General features: G+C 46.6%; 2 protein-coding genes across 3 annotated transcripts in view; one reads left to right on the plus strand and one right to left on the minus strand.

Moving 5' to 3' along the window:
• Nucleotides 1–1384: 1384 nt before the first annotated feature.
• Nucleotides 1385–20860, minus strand: LOC147113088 (uncharacterized). 2 transcript variants are annotated; one of them, XR_015079621.1, is made up of 2 exons: nucleotides 20772–20860; nucleotides 1385–2373 (listed from the first exon to the last, which is right to left on the minus strand). XR_015079621.1 is itself a non-coding variant. In XM_085997946.1 (2 exons), the coding sequence occupies exon 1, from the start codon at nucleotides 13469–13471 to the stop codon at nucleotides 11258–11260; it is 2214 nt and encodes a 737-aa protein (XP_085854072.1). In that variant the 5' UTR covers nucleotides 13472–14919; the 3' UTR covers nucleotides 1385–2373; nucleotides 9762–11257. The 2 variants fall into 2 exon arrangements, 1 of the variants encoding a protein (XP_085854072.1); XM_085997946.1 differs by lacking the exon at nucleotides 20772–20860 and adding an exon at nucleotides 9762–14919.
• Nucleotides 20207–21488, plus strand: part of kcnk5a (potassium channel, subfamily K, member 5a) — a 36050-nt gene continuing 34768 nt past the window's right edge. The window contains exon 1 of the mRNA XM_085997947.1: nucleotides 20207–20931. Within this exon, the coding sequence (XP_085854073.1) occupies nucleotides 20746–20931 (186 nt within the window). The 5' untranslated portion in view covers nucleotides 20207–20745. The remainder of the gene's footprint in view (nucleotides 20932–21488) is intronic.

Raw genomic sequence — 21488 nt, forward strand, 5'->3', positions numbered from 1 at the left:
TTCTTCTCCAGCCGTAAGGAGATGTCTTTAACCCTGGCACCAAGCAGGCAACACAACCTTCGGAACTCTCGGTCGTGGCTGCAGAGAACAGTATCTATCCCCCTGACTATACAGTGCCCTACCACAACTACATTCCCTTTCACTCCCCCCACCTGAATGACCTCCTGCACCATGGTGCTATGGTCAGCTTGCTCATCCATCCTGCATCCTCATCCACACAGGCAGCAAGAAACTCATACCTGTTGGACAAGGGCAAAGGCTGAGGCTCCTCCAGCTCTGCACCTGGGGTCCCCTTACCTGCCTGAGTTGCAGTCACACCCTCCTGTCCCTGACCACTAACCAGACCTGTACCACTACCTAACCTAAGGCTGCCTCCTGGATCACAGTGTCCAGGTAACTCTCCCCATCCCTGATGCCCTGCAATGTTTGCTTTGTTGCGCTTGGTTCTTACAGCAACGGGCATAATGGTTGTTTTTGTTGCAACTATTGCATTTTTTACCATATGCTGGACACTTTCTTGGTGTATGCTGTGTACCGCATCGACTACATGACTTCCGATTGTCCCTTTCATTTTCGTTCGCTGGCCATGCCTCTTTTTTCACATTGGCGCTCTTTTTGTTAAACGGTTTGTATCCGTTCTTTCTCACTGCATCCACGTTGCAGCTATTGTCACTGAACAGCTCCTTTGCCTGCAACTTCACAGTCTCTGTAGCCCTACACAGTGCTATGGCTTTTCCCAGGTCTAGATCTTGCTCTCTTAGCAGTCTTTCCCTTAGACCATTATCTGGAATACCACACACCAGTCTGTCTTTTATCAGCGAGTCTGTGAGTCCCCCAAATTCACATGTTTTGCTTCGGTTTCTCAGTTCAGTCACATACTGATCAATAGTCTCACCCGTTTTCTGTACACATGTGAAAAATCTATGCCTCTCAAACGTCACGTTACATTTAGGTATGCAGTAGGCCTCAAACTGTTCCATTATTTTATCTAGCTTCATTTTGTCTCCATCAGCAGCGAATGTGAAGTTATTATACACCTCCAGCGCTTCATCACCCACGACATGTAAGAACAGTGACGCTTTCATTTTATCACCTTTCTCGTCAGCTCCGATTGCTGATAAATACAATCCCAAATGTTGTTTGAACCTCCTCCAATTTTCAGCCACATTACCTGTCAACTGAAGCGTCGCCGGTGGGTGTAAACCTTCCATTTTTCACTTCGTTAGCTATTCTCTAATGGTAAGTAACAATGTTCTCTTTTGGCTCGCTAATCTGTGGAGAGCTGATTTAACTTCAGATTTTTCCTCTTCATCTCTTTCAATCCCACTTCTGACACCATGTATTGATTTCTTTGTGGGTTCAATGACGAGACATTTATGAAAGAGAATGTCTTTTAATCTAAAGTCTGTTCAACTCTTTATACAGCATTTACAGGAGACATCATGCTAGTGATGCATCTAGAACGAAATTGAAACCAAACTAAACTGCCTTGCTTGTCTCTGTCACATGCCCTCTGCTGGTCAGGCACAAGCAATCAATACATGCAAACATGCTGGTAAGGCATCATAATCAAACAGGCAAATACCATCTCTATTTGCTGATATCATTACACACCTTAGACTTCAGCTCAAAAACTCTGAGCTGAAGTTCCTCAAGATGCAGGCACTTACTGAAAACGTGGTTGTCCGGGATCACAATGCTCTCCACAAACTCCCACATGCTGCAGTTGCGGCACACCACCTGCACTGCCATCCCTATATGACCTTTTTTTATTTCATTAAATTTAATTAACTTTGTATTTAGGTAGCTTAGTTTACAGTGTAGTTTCTTGACTACTTACTTGATGTAGCTTAAGTTAAGGGTACTGAAATTAACTATTTACCTATCACACAAAGCACTACAGGAGTGTAGGCAAAAAGCAACAACTCCTTCCCCCTCGTCTCCAAATTCCCACTCTTTCCAAATTCCCAAATAAAACACTCTGTTCAAGTCCACTCCGTTTCATCCCGCTCTGTGCAGACCGGGAATCTGTTACCAAGAAGAGAACATGATCCATCAGAGAGCAGGCATGAAATTTAGAATCCATCTCTTTCTAAACCGCCTGCCTCTGCCCCCACCCACCCCCTCCTCCCCCCGTCCTATTTTCAAAGTCTTGAGCATAGCGCTGGCCAAACTGAATACATTTCTGTGAAATTGAAGCCTAAATGAGTAAGAAGTATTGAGAAACCCGGGACAGGGAATCGAAATGAAAACATTTGTTTCCTCCTTCTTATCTGATAGCAGACGGTAACTTGCTTCTTGCAGAAACCACGGGCTGATTAACCGTCACAGAATGGCCTTGCTCTTCCTTCCTCTTTTTGCTGGCACAGACATCTGTGAAAAAACGTTACAATAACTCTTCACCATTTCGCAAGTGTGGAAAGTAAAGCTTTCACAACCTGAATAGCTTATTCCGACACCTCTACATCAGTTGCACCCGCCTCTCTCAGCACACCGCTGGAAGAGGTACAAGCAAGCCAGCTTTTATGGACCTTCCATCTCTCTCTCAGTATTTTGGGCTGTGATATTAAAGGATGTCTGGGGGCCGTCAATCCACTTCACTGTATCTTGTGGTGGCCAATGGAGGTCCCAATAGATTCGATTTGCCCCCCACCCAATGGATGCTCTTTTGCTTGTTCTTCAATGCTCATCTTAGAAATTCCCTCCTTGGCTTCACCTCATTCTACTGTTCAATCTTCTCCCACCCTACATCCCAGCACACATCCACTGCTCTTCCACCTCTGTTCTGCGGTGTACCCCAACCCACTCCTTCCACTACACCATCAATGGCAAGAGCCTTCAGCCATCACATCACATGGACTCTGGAATCTCTTCCTAAACCTCTTTACCTCATTACCGCTCTCCCCAAAAACCTGCTTGAAACTGACCCCTTTGACTGTGCCTTTAGTCACCTGCCTTAACCTCATCCCTACTTCTCGCTCAGCATCGACCACTCCCCCTGTGAAGTGCTTCAGGATATCTTGTTACGTGAACCTCCTTAAAATTAGAGCTGGGCCATTCAGGGATGATGTCAGGAAGCACTTCTTCACACAAAGGGTAGTGGAAATCTGGAACTCTCTCCCCAAAATGCTGTTGAGGCTGGGAGTCAATTGAAAATTCCAAAACGGAGCTCGATAGTTTTTGTTAGGCACGGGTATTAAGGGATACGGAACCGAGGCGGGTAGATGGAGTTAAGATGCAGATCAGCCATGGTCTAACTGAATGGCAGAACAGGCTCGAGGGGCTGAATCGCTTCCTCCTGTTCATATGAAAAATAGAAATGCAAGACATGTTGATGAAGTTTTACTTCAATGTATAAGTAATGACACGCATTGTGTGTGGGTGATGGTGGAGGGGGGGGTGGGTGCGGGGAGTTGAGGATTGGCACTTCTGCTCATAGTTTTGACTCTCACACTGTAGGTTGCCTCCTCTCAGGCTGGATGGTGACGGTGAGCCTGACAAGCCTGAAGGGAGTGGCAACCCATACTCTTACCAAACAACTTCTAACACCTAGTTCAAATCTAAAGTGGAACTTCCAAGAACATGAATGACTGATGTTTACTGTATTGCTGTGGTCAGTAACCTTGCAATCTATCGGAGGATTGTTGGAATGGTTTCATAATCCAGAGTGCACTAGTCCTCCCAAGGAGACTTTTACTCTGCATCTAACCCGTGATATACCGAACCTGGGAGCGCTTTATTCTGACAACAGTTGCCTGAAAAAGGAAAGAATTCTATTTACCAGCGATATCCTCCCCCACCCTGGTGATTGTGACTGCCCTTTCTAAAATGAAACAGTGGGGGAACGGGACGGGGGTGGGGGGAGGAATAAGAGGGGCAATAGAGAAACATCTGTCTTTCCTGCTATGAGTTGCATGTTGAAGGTAAGCTAGTGGGCTTCAGCTATGCATTTTAGAGCTGTATCTGGTTTTTCAAGGAATATCTGGCAGGTCGATGGATCTGATTAAACTTCTTGTCCACTGGTCCACCTTAATCAGGAGGTGTGATATGTCCCGATTAACATTAAACAAAAGACAAGAGATACCTTGTGGAGGACTCCCAATCATTTAAAAAAGCATATTGCACCCATGTTTGGCTCTCCCTCTGAATCAGAAGGTTGTGGGCTCAAGCCCCATTCCAGGATTCGAGCACATAATCTAGGCTGGCTCTTCAGTGCAGTACTGAGGAAGTGCTGCACTGTTAGAGGTGTCGTCTTTAGCTGAAATGTTGAAAGGGCAGGTGGGCCTCCGTTTAAGTGGCTGTAAAAGAATCCCATGGTACAGGAAACTCTTTGGTATCCGGCACCTTCGGGACCGGGATGGTGCCGGTTGATTAAAAATTCCAGGTAATGGAGATGTATACCTACCAAGGTACGAGAGCCCCGTTACAGGGCCACAGGTGCAGTAACCCCGGTTACACGGCCACAGATCCAGGAGTCCCTGTTACACGGCCACAGGTGCAGGAACCCCGGTTACATGGCCACAGATCCAGGAGTCCCTGTTACACGGCCACAGGTGCAGGAACCCCGGTTACACGGCCACAGATCCAGGAGTCCCTGTTACACGGCCACAGGTGCAGGAACCCCGGTTACACGGCCACAGATCCAGGAGTCCCTGTTACACGGCCACAGGTGCAGGAACCCCGGTTACATGGCCACAGATCCAGGAGTCCCTGTTACACGGTCACAGGTGCAGGAACCCCGGTTACACAGCCACTAATATACAGTAAAACTTACCTGAACCTACTCCTGAATTTTGCTGGTTAATAGAGAATTCCGGATATTTAGGTGCTGTTTAAATGAGAGTTTCCTGTACTACATTTGAAGAAGAGCAGGGAAGCTCTACTGATTTCTTGGCCAATGTTTATCCCTCAACCAAAACAGATTAACTGGTCATTTATGCCATTGCTGTTTGTGGGGCCTTGCTGTGTGCAAACTGGCTGCCATGTTTGCCTGCATAACAACAGTGACTGCACTTGAAAAGTAATTAACTGGCTTTGGGACAAAATAGGAGTTCTTTTTTCTTTTCATGTCCAGCAGGTAAAGCTTTGGTACTAAGATATAGAAGCAGAAAGGCCCTGGGCTCAATTCTCAGTCTGGGCAACAATTGTGATAGTATAACTGGCCTCAATGCCGACCCACACCCACCACCCCCCCCCACCCAACCCCCAACATATTGACTGATCCAGAGATCTGTTTCCATGGCTACTGACACTGCACCCAAGTGGCCATTCTTCCCGTGTTTTTCAAGACAATGAGTGTCACCAGGCTCTCATAGACATCACAGTTGATCCGGTGGTGCTCCTATCATTGCAAGGGTAGATTCCAGCAGAGGTTTTTGCATAATGATCAAGATTGGCTGATATTTGCCTCCCTAGCTCAGGGGCTCTGAGAGCATCCCAACCAGCGCCCCCCCCCGCCACCCCCCCCCCCACCCCGCTCCTGACTGAGATCATCTAGCTCATCAGAGGCCAGGGAATCAAACCTAAGACCCTCCTGTTCTGAATGGTTGAACACCACAAGGGACACATTAACCAACTATCCATTGGGGTGAGCTCCATGTGTTGATTCCTTGAAGGAAAAAGAAAAACAGAGAATTAACCATCAATGCACCAGCAACCTGCAGAACAACACAGAGCTGCTGCAGTCAGTCTCGTCAGTCAGTAACGAGAGGACATAAATTAAAAGAACAAAGCGGGAAGTTAGGAGAATTAAAAATAACAGAGGGTTGTGAGGACATGGAATACCTTACCAGAAACAGTGGTGGAAGCTGAATCCATAATAGATTTTAAAAGGCAGGGGATACATCTGGAAAAGAAAAATATTTTTAAAAAGTTAGCGTGGGGGGGTGGGGGGGGGGGGTGGTGGTGGGGAGGGGGGCAGGAGAATGGGACTAAGTGGCTGGCTCTCTCAGAGAGCCGGCACCAGCACAAAGGGTCAAATGGCCTCCTCCTGTGCCTTAAAATTTGTTGATTTGCCTGCAGCTAACAAAGTGCATACTTTTCACATTTGCCAGTGATAGTTGCAGGAGATCTCCCCGAGGTCCTAGTGCCTCCCAAGGAGATGCTGTTCCACAGCATCCACTCGGTGTAGCTGGATTACATGGTTATAGGGTGAGCTTGTTGAAGTTTACAATATAATAAAAACAGAAAATGCTGAAAACACACACCTGTCAGAATGGAGTAGACACAGATAATAACTTTCTGATTGAGATTAGAATTTTCCTTTTGTTCTTTTTTTCAAAGTATATTTTATGTTTAAATTATTCTATTAGTTGTGCCTCCTCACAAGGGGGCACTTGCAAATTTGTTTTCCTGAAAGTGACACTGGAACAAACCAGCTTAAAAAGGCATCTGTCGGGAGAAAGGACAGGTTCTGACCAAAATGTCAACCTGTCTTCCTTCTTGCCAGATGCCAACTGATGCTGTGTATTTTCAGCACTTTCTGATTTTGTTTCAGATTTTCAGCGTTTGCAGTTTTTTTCCTGCTTTTTATTTATATTAAATATTAAAATAGCTTAGGTAGGGCGAATCCTGAATATATACTACTTAAAAATAAGACAGAACAGTAGGACCAGAGTTCTAGTCAGAAAGGACTACTTAAAAAAAAAGAACTTGCATTTATATAGCACCTTTCACAACCTCAGGATGTCCCAAAGTGCTTTACAGCCAATGAAATACTTTTGAAGTGGAGTCACTGTTGTAATGTAGGAAACACAGGAGCCAATTGCGCACAGCAAGCTCCCACAAACAGCAATGTGATAATGATCAGATAATCTGTTTTTGTTATGTTGATTGAGGGATAAATATTGGCCGGGACACCGGGGATAACTCCCCTGCCCTTCTTGCATGGGATCTTTTACATCCACTTGAGAGAGCAGACGGGGTCTCGGTTTAACGCCTCATCCAAAAGACGGCACCTCCGACAATGTAACACTCCATCAGTACTGCAGTGAAGTGTCAGCCTAGATTTTTGTGCTCAAGTCTCTGGAGTGGGACTCTGGACCCACAACCTTCTGACTCAGAGGGGAGAGTGCTACCCACTGAGCCACAGCTGGCACATGCAAAGGGCGATAAATGCCTAGAATAGTCTACCGCACACAGCGACAGAGACACATCCTTTAGTGCCAGCCACTCAAAGCATAGTTGGATTCTAGGCCGTCAAAAGTTAGAGGACTAGTGGGATGAACTTTGGTGGGCTGAATCTTCTTTGTTCATCTTTGATCTTCCTCATGTCTGATGTGTAAATGTGCTGGTTTACTTAATAACTTTGAATTATAGGAACATGGCAACAGGAGTAGGTCACTTAGCCCCTCAAGCCTGTTCCGCCATTCAATTAGATCATGGCTGATCTGTATCTTAACTCCATCGACCCGCCTTGGTTCTGTAACCTTTAATACCCTTGCCTAACAAATTTTCAACTGACCTATAGCCTCAACAACTTTTTTTTGGGGGGGGAGCGAAATCCCCGAGAGTTCCTGATTCTACTATCCTTTGTGTGAAGAAGTGCTTCCTGACAACACCCCTGAAAGGCCCAGCTCTAATTTTAAGGTTTGTCCCCTTGTTCTGGACTCCCCCACCAGAGGAAGTGAGGAAATAGATTCTCCCTATCTACCCTATCAACTCCTTTAATAATCTTATAAACACCTCAATTAGATCGACCCTTTAATCTTCTATACGCACGGGCATACAGGCCTATTAAAATAGCATGAACCATTGTCCTCAGTTGATCAGAGAAAAACATTGGAGCAGTGACAAAATTACATCTCAAGAGCGCTACAAAGACAAATATATTTGTTGTATGACTTTTTTAAACCAGGAATGTCTAATCTGCAGTCTGTGGGCCACATACAACCTCCGAGGTCTGGCAATCTGGCCCTTGACATCATAGCCCAGTTCAATTTGCACTTATGTTGTTTAATTTGTTGATTTGCCCTGCCATGTTCAGTTGACATGACCGTTCCTTCTGCGGCAGCTCTCCGAGAACTCTGCGTTCCTCCAATGCTGACCTCTTGTGCGTCGCCGATTTTCTTCGCCCTCCATTGACGGCCGTGCCTTCAGCTGTCCAGGCCCTGGAATTCCCTCCCTAAACCTCTCCACCTCCCTCTCTCTCTCCTCCTTGAAGACGCTCCTTAAAACCTACCTCTTTTTGGTCACCCACCCTAATATCTCTTTAAGTGGCTCGGTGCCACCTGTGAAGCACCTTGGTATGTTTTATTACGTTAAAAGTGCTATATAAATGTGTTGTTGTGATTGTTCGAATCATAGATTGATACAGCACAGAAGGCCATTCGGCCCATCGTGCCTCTTTGATACAGCTCTCCAAATGGTTCCACTCCCCTGCTCTTTCCCCATAGCCATGGAAATTTTCCCCTTCAAATATTTAGCCAATTCTCTTTTGAAAGTTACTATTGAATCTGCTTCCACCACCCTTTCAGGCAGTGCATTGCAGATCATAACAACTCACTGCATTACGAATTTCCTCATATTGCCTCTGGTTCTTTTACCAATTCCCTTAACTCTGTGTCCTCTGGATACCGACACTTCTGCCACTGGAAACAATTTCTCCTTATTTACTCTATCAAAAACCCTTCATGATTATGTACACCTCTATCAAATTTCACCCTAATCCTCTCTGCTCTAAGGAAAACAACCCCAGTTTCTCTACTCTCTTCACAAACTGGTCTTTCATCCCTGGTTCTATTCTAGTAAATCTCCTCTGTACCCTCTTTAAGTCTTTGACATCCTTCCTAAAGTGTGGTGCCCAGAATTGGCCACAATACTCCAGCTGGGGCCGAACTAGTGTTTTTTAAAGGTTTAGCATAACTTCCTTGCTTTTGTACTCTATTTATAAAGCCACGGATCCTGTCTGCCTTTTTAACAGCCATCTCAATCTGTCCTGGCACCTTCAGAAAATTGTGTACATACACCCCCAGGTCTCTCTATTCCTGAACCCCCTTTAATATTGTACCATTTAGTTTATATTGCCTCTCCTCATTCATCCTACCAAAATGAATCACTTCACACTTCTCTGCGTTAAAGTTCATCTGCCATGTGGCTGCCCCATTTCACCAGTCTGTCTCTATTCTCCTGGAGCCTGTTGCTATCCTCCTCACCGTTTACTACATTTCCAAGTTTTGTGTCATCTGCAAATTTTGAAATTATGCCCTGTGTACCCAAGTCCAGGTTATTAATATATATCAAAGTGTGTATGCTGCGAGGTTTAGTGACGATGTAGGGGGTGGCGTGTGCCCAGTCAGCTCTGCCCCTGACTGTCTCTGAGCGGTTCGAATCGCTCCCACACCCCTGGGTTCTAGACACCGGGCTTAGGTACAGGCGGCGATACAGAAAATCGAGTAGACAAGTGGTTTGGTGCAAGAAAACTGCAATTTTATTAAAAGGCACAATAAAACACAATCTTACTGAGAATTACTGAAATAATTACAGGCATATAAAATTACACTTATATGGGAATGGGGAACACACGGCACATCGAGGGAAACAAATACATTAAAATCCCCTTATCCTTATCCTTATCCCACCCCCAATACCTAACTAGATTAAGCGAGGTGAGCTACCGCCTGACCCAGCCCCTAGGGTACTGAATTTGGATGATCAGCCATGATCTCATTGAATGGCGGAGCAGGCTCGAAGGGCCGAATGGCCTACTCCTGCTCCTATCTTCTATGTTTCTGTTTCTATAGGGGCCAGGAATTCATGCTCACCAATTCGAAACCTGTTGCTTTAACTGGTTATGGGTTTTGAGGTTCACTCTTGTTGACCTTTGGGGTTCGTCGTTGCCACGTGGTCACAGGGCGCGGCGATGGAGTTGTTTGTGCGAAACACCCTCCTTTTTCCTCCGTTAACGTCTCCCTCGAGTACTTTGTCGCGATGGGTCTTCTTCTTCTTCGGGCGGTCGGTCGCCGACGGTTTTGCTGCGTTCGGGGCTCGGTCGGCGGTTTTTACCATTAGACAGATTTTTCTACCCAAGCTTCAAACGCCAGCTTATTCTTAATGGGGTTTTACAGTTCAAGCATCAAACGCCAGCTTATAACTAGGCCGTTTGTCTTGATTTCACTGTCCATGCTTCAAACGCCAACTTATTCACCAAACACCAGCTTATAACTAGGCCGTTTGTCCCCCAACGCGTCTTTCCGCTGCCCTCTGCCTTTACAGGTTTTACCGTTTTTCTCGTCTCGTCTTGTCTATTTGTTCATGGCCCCGTGTGTCCTGTGCGTTTTCGATTTGGTTCTTGTTCTCCTCCCCATTTGGCCCTGGTGTTGTAATGGGCGTCCTCGGTGTCGGGGCGAGCAAGAGAGCGAGCAGCAAGAGCAAGAGAGCGAGAGCTACCGGTGGCCCTACAATTATACCCGGTTCTTCACCCCTTATCTACACGCCAAATCAGGTCAGTTCTTTGTCTAACTTTTGGCGGGCTCGTCTAAAATGATTACAGTCATTTACTTTAACGACTTCTGGGATGGTTGGCTTCTTGTTTAATGGCTTTGATATCCTGGCTGTTTGTTATTTATGAAACTTAATCGGGTTTCCTGGCTTGGCAGCTACCTGTGAGCTGTTACCGATTATTTATGCGAGAAGTTGATGGCCTCAAGATTAGGGCCATCTTGACTTGATCTGTTCCAAGGTGAAGAATGCATATTCTGTGTTTACCTAGCTGTCTGGCTTTAGAAAAGGACAAAGTCTTTCACAGATCCATGCATGTTAGGTTTCATTTCAGGGCCTGCCTTTTGCAGGGCCTTGCTTTTAAAATCCTGTCGGTTTTGGTCACGAGGTCTCAGAAGCCATTTTGGGTACCCTTTTTAATAACTTGTCCATACAGGGTCCCTTTATCCATAACTTTGGGGAATGTGGGAATTTTGAGAACCCTACACTCCCCCCTGTTGATACTAAACTCGCTTTAAGTATCATCCTGACAAGGTGAGCAAAATTTCCGACCCTCCATAGTCAATCTTCCCATGTAAATACCTATCTATGATCCCACGACACATGCACTTCCCTATTCTGTAAAAATGTAGTGTACATAAGCATACATAGAATAATTACTGTCATTTACACACATCCAAGCATGGAGGGGGTCCAACACCCCTGCACCACTTGGTACACATACATCTTTATTAAGAATAACACGTCGAAAATCTTTATTAAAAACAACAAAAGAACACAAAAAAACAATCTTTATTCAGAAAACACACACAAAAAAAATTCAAACAGGTGTATCTCCCTCCACCTTGACATAATGTTCCTTCCAGGTCCTTTGGTTTCGGAATTTTAGTATTTGGCCTTTTCCCTTGCACTGAGTGCACACTAGGTACAATACTATTCCCAGCTGGCAAACCACGAGGATGTGGGAAGCCAGTCTAATCCACAAAGGGACCTCTATATTTTCAAAAATGTCCCACCAGGGCGGAACTACAATGTCCAATATCTTGGCCTCTATCTCTACCATCTTCTGCTCCAGAGTGTCAAAATGTTTCTGTAGGACTATTGCTGCTTTGAGTATTTTGGTAAGATGTTCTGGGAGAGGGGGATTTTCGTAGCCGAAATGTGCTACATACTTTTGCAGGTTGGTGAAATTCTCTTTTACAGTGAGGTAAACAGTGGAGGGTTCAGGAATGAGGACAATTCGTTCCTGGGCCACTTGAACTTCTGCCTCGGGTTTAAAGCAGGAACTGCTGTCACTTACCGGACACCAGCTATGCTGTCCATGCTGGTAGTGGGGCGCACCTGTGGTGACACATGTCCCACCTCCTATATATGCTACCTGTGGGGGAACATGGTCTTGTGCCATTACCTCCATGGTACAGTTTATAAGTTTTGCGCCAGCAGCTTTAAACCCGCACTGTGGTTTTGAATAGGCGTTCAAGTGCTGGGGACACAGTATTATGTGTGCTCCCCGGCTCCGGCACCCCGAGAGGTCAGTACCTGTCCTAGCGTGCTCCCACTTTATGACATAAGGTGGGACCACTGTGAAACGAATGTGTGCACCCCCTTGAATGACTCCAATGTTCACTACTCTGTATATCGGCGTGGGTCGGGCTGTCCCACCCATGACCGGCATCCTTACTACTATACCCATGATAGTATGATTTGAACGTCCACAATCTACTGGGACTGGGTAGGCCTCAGAAGCTAGCCGGAGTTGACACAGGCTTAATGCATTCTCAAATGGGTGGAGGGCTGCGAGGTATTTGTTGCTGATCCAGGAGGGGACTAAACCCTGTTTTAAATCCTCCAGATTACTGCGGCCCTTGCCCAGCAAACATGCCCCGTACAGCACGCACATCTCGTTCTGTGCAGCCTGGTCAGAAGCATTTCTGTCCTCTCTTATGAGGGCATTCACAGTTTTGCCGTGTCTTTCCAGCTCAGCTATTATTTCTTTTAAATGGACCGTCATGGCCTGGTCCTCATGTAACTCTGAGCCGACTACCTTGTTTTCATCCATCAAGATTTTCCTCAATTGTGTTTTTAAACCGTTTATCTGTGTCTGCAATTCTATGTCATCCAAACTGTTGATGACAGAGGATCCTGTGTTAAACGCTGTGAAAACATCATTCCAGGCTCCCCTTCTTTGTCTCCCCGCATTACCAAAATACTCATGGTGTGTGGTGTACAGTTCTGTCTTGTCTGCATTGGCAAAATCGTACTCGTAGAATTTCCTAAACATCTCTTTTAACAGGGCCTGGTATAGCTGTTCTGTCTCTTTGGGGCACCACTCAGGTAAGTGTACCTCGGTGAGGTTCAGGATCACGGAAGCTACCGCGTAGTGTACCCCCTGGTATAGTACCTGTTCCGTTGGTACTAGTACCAACCCATTCCCTGGTCCCTTGGTGGTGGCAGGGCACCCCTCTCTGTGTGTCCTTGCTGCCTGAGTCATGGGCAGGGGCTTCCGGGCACGTGCCACTAGTTCAGTGGCTTTGACTGGGGCTGGGTAACGTGGGACTATGCAGGTGTGTAGGTGGGAATCCCATTCCACCCCCTTCCCCTTATCCTGCCATGATGCGGAGAAGATGATAGATATGCCTGTGGGACAGGGCCTTTGTGACCCCCACATGCAGACATAAATTCCTTGTTCCGACTCCCACCACTTATCCCAGCACACTCTCATCCCCCCTCGGGTCCCTGTGACTGTCCGGTGGGTGTCGTTCCCCATTCGTTCCCAGTCAGCTGTACGATCCCCCATGTCCTTGCTCAGCTTTCTGAGCCACCACCACCGTCCCAGGGGAATCTGCACCCTGCAGGTCAGGCACACGCGCTTCCCCTCAGCGACCCCGACCCGTGAGGCCACAACCTGTACGCTGGGGCAGGGGAGGGAGGCCTCCCAGTAGGTGAACCCGGTCTGGCTGGAGTACCGGGTGGAGTTGGATCCCAGCCACCCTGGCCATCTTCCCTCATGGGAATAGATGGCGGGCTCCTCCATGCCTTGTTCGCTGCTCCCAGCAGTCACAACTGGTGCTTCTCTCCTGAGCACCCATAGATGTGGGAGTCCTCCACGTCACCTCGCTTTCCAATGTTCATTCCTATCAGGGCGAGTAGGAGTACGCCCCCCTTCATCCTGAAATCCTTTCCTCTACTTGCCCTCCATAGGCAATGATTTCTTAAATCCACCAGGATCCCGTGGCCTACAATAAAGTTGGCTCCCAGGACCCCTCTTCCACCCTCCACTTCCCACTTCATTAGGATACAGGTCCACTTAGAGCGGAGTGTTCCTAAACAAATGGCGAGCGGGATGGAAAATGAGCCGGCCTGTTCCCTGCCTGTGAATCCCGACAGACTGTATGGGACCCCATTAGATAGAGGTGAGGTGGTGGGGTTAGCTGAATGGACCACGGTGCATGATGCCCCCGTGTCCAACAGATAGGTCCCCTTCACCTTTTCTACCTCCATCTCCACGAGGGGTCTCTTCCATTCATCGTACCGAAGGGAACACAATTCAATTCAATTCAATTCAATCCAATTCAATTTTATTTGTCATATATGCAGCAAACGTGTGTTCTGCACAATGAAATGTTGATTTTTACGAGTCCTCCCAACATTGGAATAAATCTGGCATAGCAATGATAAAAATACTGATAGAAATACAGTAATAATAAATAAAACAACAGTAATAAATAACAACAAATTATTTGTTCATGAGTCTTATGTCCTGGGGGTAGAAGCTGTTTCGAAACCTGCTGGTACGAGACCGTATGCTTCGGTATCTCTTACTGGACGGGAGCAGGGCGAAGAGGTTGTGGCTGGGGTGGCTCGCGTCTTTGATGATTCTCAGGGCCTTCCCCTGGCACCTCTCGGGGTAGATATCCTGCACAGCAGGTAGTTTAATTCCTATAGTATGTTGTGCAGCTTTCACCACCATCTGTAGGTAAACAAGCTGCGCTGGCTCTAGTCAGGGCTGTGGGTTGGATGGGGCTGATGGGGTCAGAGCACCGGCAGCGGCTGCTACTCTCCCCTGGCCAGTCAATAAGGACCACATGGTGTCCAAAAATGACTCGACCGTGGCGGGAGGGATTCCTGCCTCTGCCTTTTGGGCTGGGGCTGTGGAATTCTTTCCCTTGTTATCTTTCCTAGGGTTTTTGCACTCCTTCCTCCAGTGTCCATCCTTCCCACACCCGTAACAATTAAGCTTTTTGCTGGAAGGGTTATTCCCTTACCCTGTCCGGGTTTTACCTCATGCACCTTCCCCTTAGGTGGGTGTGCATCAGTTCCCCTACCGTTCTTATAGGCTAGGGTCAACTGTCTGATCACCGTAAGTTCGGTGGTCAGGGGATTCTTGGGGTCGAACCAGACTTCCGCCTTGGCCCGGGCCTGTGGCAAGCTGTTTGCCACCAGGCAAAGGAGCCAGTGGGCCAGCTGACCCTGGTTCAGGAATGCCCGATTAGGTGTCCCAGGACAGGCGCTCCTATATACCGGCCATAACCTGTCCGCGAAAGCCTGCGGGGTTTCCCCTGCGAGCTGCACTGTCTTCTCCACACGGGAGAAAAGACTTCCCTCATTCATCCCCATGGCCTCCAGAACTTCATCACTGAGCTCCTCATACCCGCTCTGCCCCCTCTTACACTCGTCAGAGAGGGACTGGAGGAGCCTACTTTCCAAAGAGAACAGCAGCATTTTGGCCTGCTCAGCATCATCGCACTCGTTGACGCTGGCTGCCTGTTCCACTTCCCTGAAGTGGACCGAGGGGTACCCTTTTTCGGTGAGCTTTGGGATATGGCTCACCATAGCCCTAAGCTGTTGGGTGCTATAGGGTAATACGAACTGGTTTTGGAGGGGTCCCTCGTCCTCGCCATTAATGGGTGGACTGAACCTCCGATGCCGAGCTGGGCACATCGGCCCCGGCTCCAGCCTCTCTTGCGGGGGTTGTTCCACCTCCGCTTCCACCCCTAACCTCACCCCACCTTGCTGCCAGACCTTGCTAAAACCTGGCACTACGGGTGGTGGTCGTGGGACCTGCTGTTCCTCAACCGGGTCGTCCCTTGGCACTACCTGTGGTGTCTGAACCGTTCTCCCCTCATTCCCTGTAAAATCCGCCTGGGCTGCCTTCGGGCTTATGAGGCACACCATGCCCTTTGCCTTCCTTAGGGCCAGCAGGCTCAGATTCTCTATTTGTTCCTTGCAGGGGCCATGATCTGCATCTTCAAACCCCTGTTCGCTCACTAACTTATAAGCTGCCTTTACTTCTTTTACTTTCTCCAACTGCTCTCTTACTTGCCTCGCTAGGACGACGTTCTTTTCCCGCAACCTCAACTCACTGCTCTTGGCTTCGGTGACCTGGCACTGTAGGTATTCCAACCTGGCCTTATGTTCTCCCATTAATTGTACCCTTTCCTGATTCAGGGCCTGCAATGCTACCAGTAACTTCACCCCTGCTAGAGCCTTGTTCTGGACCTCCAGGGCTGACTCCCTTATCTCGGCTGCCTGTGCTGCAACGAGCCTGTCCAAAAGCTGGACCTGTTTCTTGAAGCACATCAGCCAGACTGCCTTCTCTAGGGTTTCTTGTGCTCCTTTCCTTCTGTCCACTTAGCTGCGGCATCTACCGAACGCCCAGCCTTTAACAGGTTGGTGATCCACTTCTTCGTGATATTCACCTTGCTGAACACATAATCAGAAATCCTTTCCTCCATCACGGTTTGCTCTTCCGAGCCATTGTCTACTGTATCGCACCCCTGTTGCCGGTGTCCTGCCGCGGTCGCCATTTCTGTAGGGGGTGGCGTGTGCCCAGTCAGCTCTGCCCGACTGTCTCTGAGTGGTTCGAATCGCTCCCACGCCCCTGGGTTCTAGACACCGGACTTAGGTACAGGCGGCGATACAGAAAATTGAGTAGACAAGTGGTTTGGTGCAAGAAAACCGCAATTTTATTAAAAGGCACAATAAAACACAATCTTACTGAGAATTACTGAAATAATTACAGGCATATAAAATTACACTTATATGGGAATGGGGAACACATGGCACATCGAGGGAAACAAATACATTAAAATCCCCTTATCCTTATCCCACCCCCAATACCTAACTAGATTAAACTATGAGGGGCCAGGAATTCATGCTCACCAATTCGAAACCTGTTGCTTTAACTGGTTGTGGGTTTTGAGGTTCACTCTTGTTGACCTTTGGGGTTTGTCGTTGCCACGTGGTCACAGGGCGCAGCGATGGAGTTGTTTGTGCGAAGCACCCTCCTTTTTCCTCCATTAACGTCTCCGTCGAGTACTTTGTCGTGATGGGTCTTCTTCTTCTTCGGGCGGTCGGTCGCCGATGGTTTTGCTGCGGTTGGGGCTCGGTTGGCGGTTTTTACCGTGAGACAGATTTTTCTACCCAAGCTTCAAACGCCAGCTTATTCTTAATGGGGTTTTACAGTTCAAGCATCAAACGCCAGCTTATAACTAGGCTGTTTGTCCCCAACGCGTCATTCCGCTGCCCTTCTCTGCCTTTACTGGTTTTACCGGTTTTCTCGTCTTGTCTTGTCTATTTGTTCGTGTCCCCGTGTGTCCTGTGCGATTTCGATTCGGTTCTCGTTCTCCTTCCCGTTTGGCCCTGGTGTTGTAATAGGCGTCCTCGGTGTTGGGGCGAGCAAGAGAGCGAGAGCTACCGGTGGGCCTACAATTATACCTGGTTCTTCACCCCTTATCTGCGCGCCAAATCAGGTCAGTTCTTTGTCTAACTTTTGGCAGGCTCGTCTAAAATTATTACAGTCATTTACTTTAATGACTTCTGGGGCGATTGGCTCCTTGTTTAATGGCTTCGATATCCTGGCTGTTTGTTATTTATGAAACTTAATCGGGCTTCCTGGCTTGGCAGCTACCTGTGAGCTGTTACCGATTATTTATGCAAGAAGTTGATGGCCTCAAGATTAGGGCCATCGTGACTTGATCTGTTCCAAGGTGAAGAATGCATATTCTGTGTTTACCTAGCTGTCTGGCTTTAGAAAAGGACAAAGTCTTTCACAGATCCATGCACGTTAGGTTTCGTTTCAGGGCCTGCCTTTTGCAGGGCCTTGCTTTTAAAATCCTGTCGGTTTTGGTCACGAGGTCTCAGAAGCCATTTTGGGTACCCTTTTTAATAACTTGTCCATACAGGGTCCCTTTATCCATAACTTTGGGGAATGTGGGAATTTTGAGAACCCTACACTGACTGTTCTTAGCAGATGCCTTATTGGTGGGTAAATCAACACGAAGATCAGTTAGTGTCAATAACTTGAGATGCGAAGAATGGAACATGGATTTACATGTTGTACTGTATATAGCCACCGAGGCTCCATGTAGCCTATGTAACCCACAGAGATAAAAAAAAGCTTGGACAATCCTGCTCCAGATATTAATATGGCACTGTTTTCACAGAAAGGCATTTGGAAAACTTCACTTGGGAGGGGAATAGGAAGTCAGAGGAACCACCTGTCATTTATGTTCCAAATGATATATTGACATATTTTGCTGTGTTTTGTCTTTGCATTGTGTAAATGCCTCACTTTTCTCCCCTGCTCGCTTGCTGGCACTGCGTCTTTGCTGGGGGGAAGATTTCCACGGGTATTACTGGTTTCTTGACCAAGTGACCATACCTCTCAGGTGAGCCTAGCGATTGAGTATCCACTGTCTATTCAACCATGGGAGGAATTTTTATATTCTTACCCTCATGTGCAAATCCCTCCATGGCCTCGCCTCTCGCTATCTCTGTAACCACCTCCAGCCCTACAAGCCTCCGAGATCTCTGCGTTCCTCCAACTCTGGCCTCTTGCTTCCTTTGCCCCATTGGCGGCCGTGCCTTCAGCAGCCTAGGCCCTAAGCTCTGGAATTCCCTCCCCAAGCCCCTTTGTATCTCCACCTCGCTCTCTCTCTTTAAGACGCTGCTTAAATCCTACCTCTTTGACCAAACATTTGGTTACCTGTCCTAATGTCTCCTTCTTTGGCTTGGTTTTAATTTTTGTCTGATTACACTCCTGTGAAACGCCTTGGAACGTTTTACAACATTAAAAGTGATATATAAATGCCACGTTGTTGTTGTTGTTGTATTGAATAGCTACTGGTCCCTTGCCCAAGTAGCCATACTTCTTTGGTGAGCCTAGGCTTCGAGTGTCCACTGTCTGTTCAACCATGGGGTAGCGTATCGCAGCCGAGTTCAATCCTGTCATTATGTACGTGCACTTTCCTTTGTGGTGGAGGGCTGGCCACTGTGCAGTAGTCACGAGTGGAAAAGCTTGAGTGCTTTATCTATGTTTGTAATCTTAAGTATAATATTGAGTTTAAAAAGTTCTTGCTGTAGCTTGACCCAGCCACCACCCCATCCAATGCAACATCTGAGGACCTGACTTTACAGAGCCACTTGTTTCTGACTGTTCCAGAAACTGAGCCAACCAACTTGATAACTTTATTTAAAATAAGTGGATAGTTGCCACGTTGGGAAGGGACAGAAACCAAAAGAGCCTCAAGTTATTTTTACGTCACATGCAAACAAAAAGGATGACACTTTTCTGATGCAATTGCACTTTCCAACTTACTTCATTCTGTTTGTCTGCTCAGAAACAGTTGGAAAACTGGAACTTAGCTTCCATCGTCCACACTCCATTTTCTGACGAAGGGTCATTGACCCGAAGCACTGACTCTGCTTCTCTCTCTCCGTGATGCTGCCTGACCTGCTGAGCGTTTCCAGCATTTTCTGTTGTCACCCACGATATTTTGTTCTTTGCAGGACAAGGCCTCGCTTGAGATGTTGCCTCATTGCGCAGCCTGCCAGCACGAAGCTCCTCCTTCTGGGCCTAGCCAGTTGGATCGAAATGGCCCATTTTTTTTTCATAGCAACATCCTACGTTATTATGACATAAATCAATCTTACAGCCCAAGAAAATTAAATTCAGAATTGTATTGTACCTTGGTTGTTACTGGTGCAAGACTAGAATTTGGAGACTCAACTTTATCTGTCACTTTTCACTAATTTTGCATTGGCCACGGGTGGAGGGAAGGGCTTTATTTCTGGCAGATAATGGGGCTTCCAACGTCAGGCAGTGACTTCCCCCAAATTTAATTATTAGGGCTGTGCTATTAAGACAATTGCTGCTGAATTTGAATGCACTTGCATTCCGCTCAGAGTGGGGGGTTGCTTAACAATAGCCCAATAGAGGAACCCAGAAAATGTGAGAGGAGGCTGCTTGAATCTATTCACACTTAAACAGAGCACTAAAAAACTGCATTAACAAAAACATATAAAACTTCAACACTGAGCAGCACCGGGCACTCTTGTGTACCGGATCAATGACAAAACAGCAATATATATCCCCAAATTACCCAACACTGCACTTATTATTAGATGATGAAGACGAAACTTTAAACCCATTTACAATAAGAAGTCAAAATGCCTTCAACGTGTTTATTTAAACGAGACGCAAATTTTAAAAAAGCAAAATATTTTCCCTCTCTTATATATATATATATATCAATATATAAACATTTCCACACTCTTATCTTGCAATGCCCATTTTGTTTAAACATGGTGTGTTTACCCACTTCTAAGTGGGGATTTTTTTTTAAACACGAATTCATTTGGCGTGAACTTAGCGAGTATTGGTTTTGAAAAAGCTCTCTTGCAGTGAGTAGAGGGCGGGGAGGGAGGGAGGACTCCACCTCCTGGACGCTGATAAATTGCTACCAGCGGCTTCAAATGTGATGCTCGGTGAGGCGCTGCCTCACTTTAAACAGCTTCCTCAGACCGACACGTGTCGCGCGAACGCCAGGGCAAAGCGGACCAAACAAAATCCGAACTTCTACACCAGACAACTTGATTATTTAAAAAAATATATAAAATACAATTACAAAAAAAAAAGTTACACAGAAACTATTTAAAATATTTGTTTTTTAAGAAAAGCACCAAAATATTTTTTTTTTTAATCCAATCGGATGGTGATTGTTTCCGAGTGTGGGGGGGGGAGTGTTTTTTTTTGGATCCACGGCCGAAGTGGATTTTATAAGGATTTATTTATCCCCCCCTCCCTCCTCCCCTTGTTTTAATTTGGGGGAAGAAACTTTTCCAAAGTTTGCTGGCTGGGAGGTACCGCGCACGCGCGCGCCGCCAAGAGCGCCCCAAATTCAAACGAGAATTTCGCAGGAAAGTGCAGTTTTTGTTTTACAGAAAAAGTGGTTGCTGCTTTTATTTATTTATTTTGTTTTCTTTCTCGCGGGGGGTGCCAAGCTATTTAAAAAAAAAAGTAACAGTATGGTCGACAGGGGCCCCTTACTGACCTCAGCCATCATCTTCTATCTGTCAATCGGCGCTGCTATCTTCCAAGTGCTGGAAGAACCGAACTGGACCGAAGCGGTGGAGCGGTACAAGATCAAAAAGTCTCAGATCCTCAAAGAACATCCCTGTCTCACCCATGCAGCTCTGGAAAAGATTTTAGAGGTAAGAGTTATACACTATAAAGATAACACGCTTCACACACTCCCTCCCCTCTCTGTTGTTTCTCACTTCACTTACATTCCTTCTCACTCACTCCCGCTCTCTCTCCAAATATCATTTAATTTATTAATCTTACATTTTTGATGGTGTGACTCTTTCCTCCCGTCCGCCAGCCAAAGCCACGGTTCCAATCAGTCCCCCCCCCCCTGTATCCGAATCCCATAAAAGTTAACGTTTCATATATGACTTTAGAATTCCCCCAATTACTTTTCACATATGACTCAAATCCCCCAAATTACTTTTCATATATGATTCAAATCCCTCAAATTAATACCTTTCATGTATGACTAAAATCCCCCAACTTTTCATATATATGAAAGGTAATCATTTAGGGGAATTGAGTCATATATGACTTCTGTAATAATATCCCCTCACCCGGTCAAAATTATCTGGCTTGTCGCTTTAAGAGAAGGAGCTTCTGGTGAAGGGTGCTAAGTCGTAATGGAAATGAAAATATACTCTTTCTCCCTTTTCAGACGTTTTCCTTTTTTCTGTCGAGC

The sequence above is a fragment of the Somniosus microcephalus genome, chromosome 9 (assembly GCF_052327205.1).
Source record: "Somniosus microcephalus isolate GS21.2 chromosome 9, FLI_Smic_1.0, whole genome shotgun sequence".
NCBI classification, from domain to species: Eukaryota; Metazoa; Chordata; class Chondrichthyes; order Squaliformes; family Somniosidae; genus Somniosus; species Somniosus microcephalus.

Bases quoted from the DNA above. Each gene is read 5' to 3' on its own strand.
- LOC147113088 (XM_085997946.1), bottom strand. From the start codon at position 13,471: ATGGAGGAGCCCGCCATCTATTCCCATGAGGGAAGATGGCCAGGGTGG.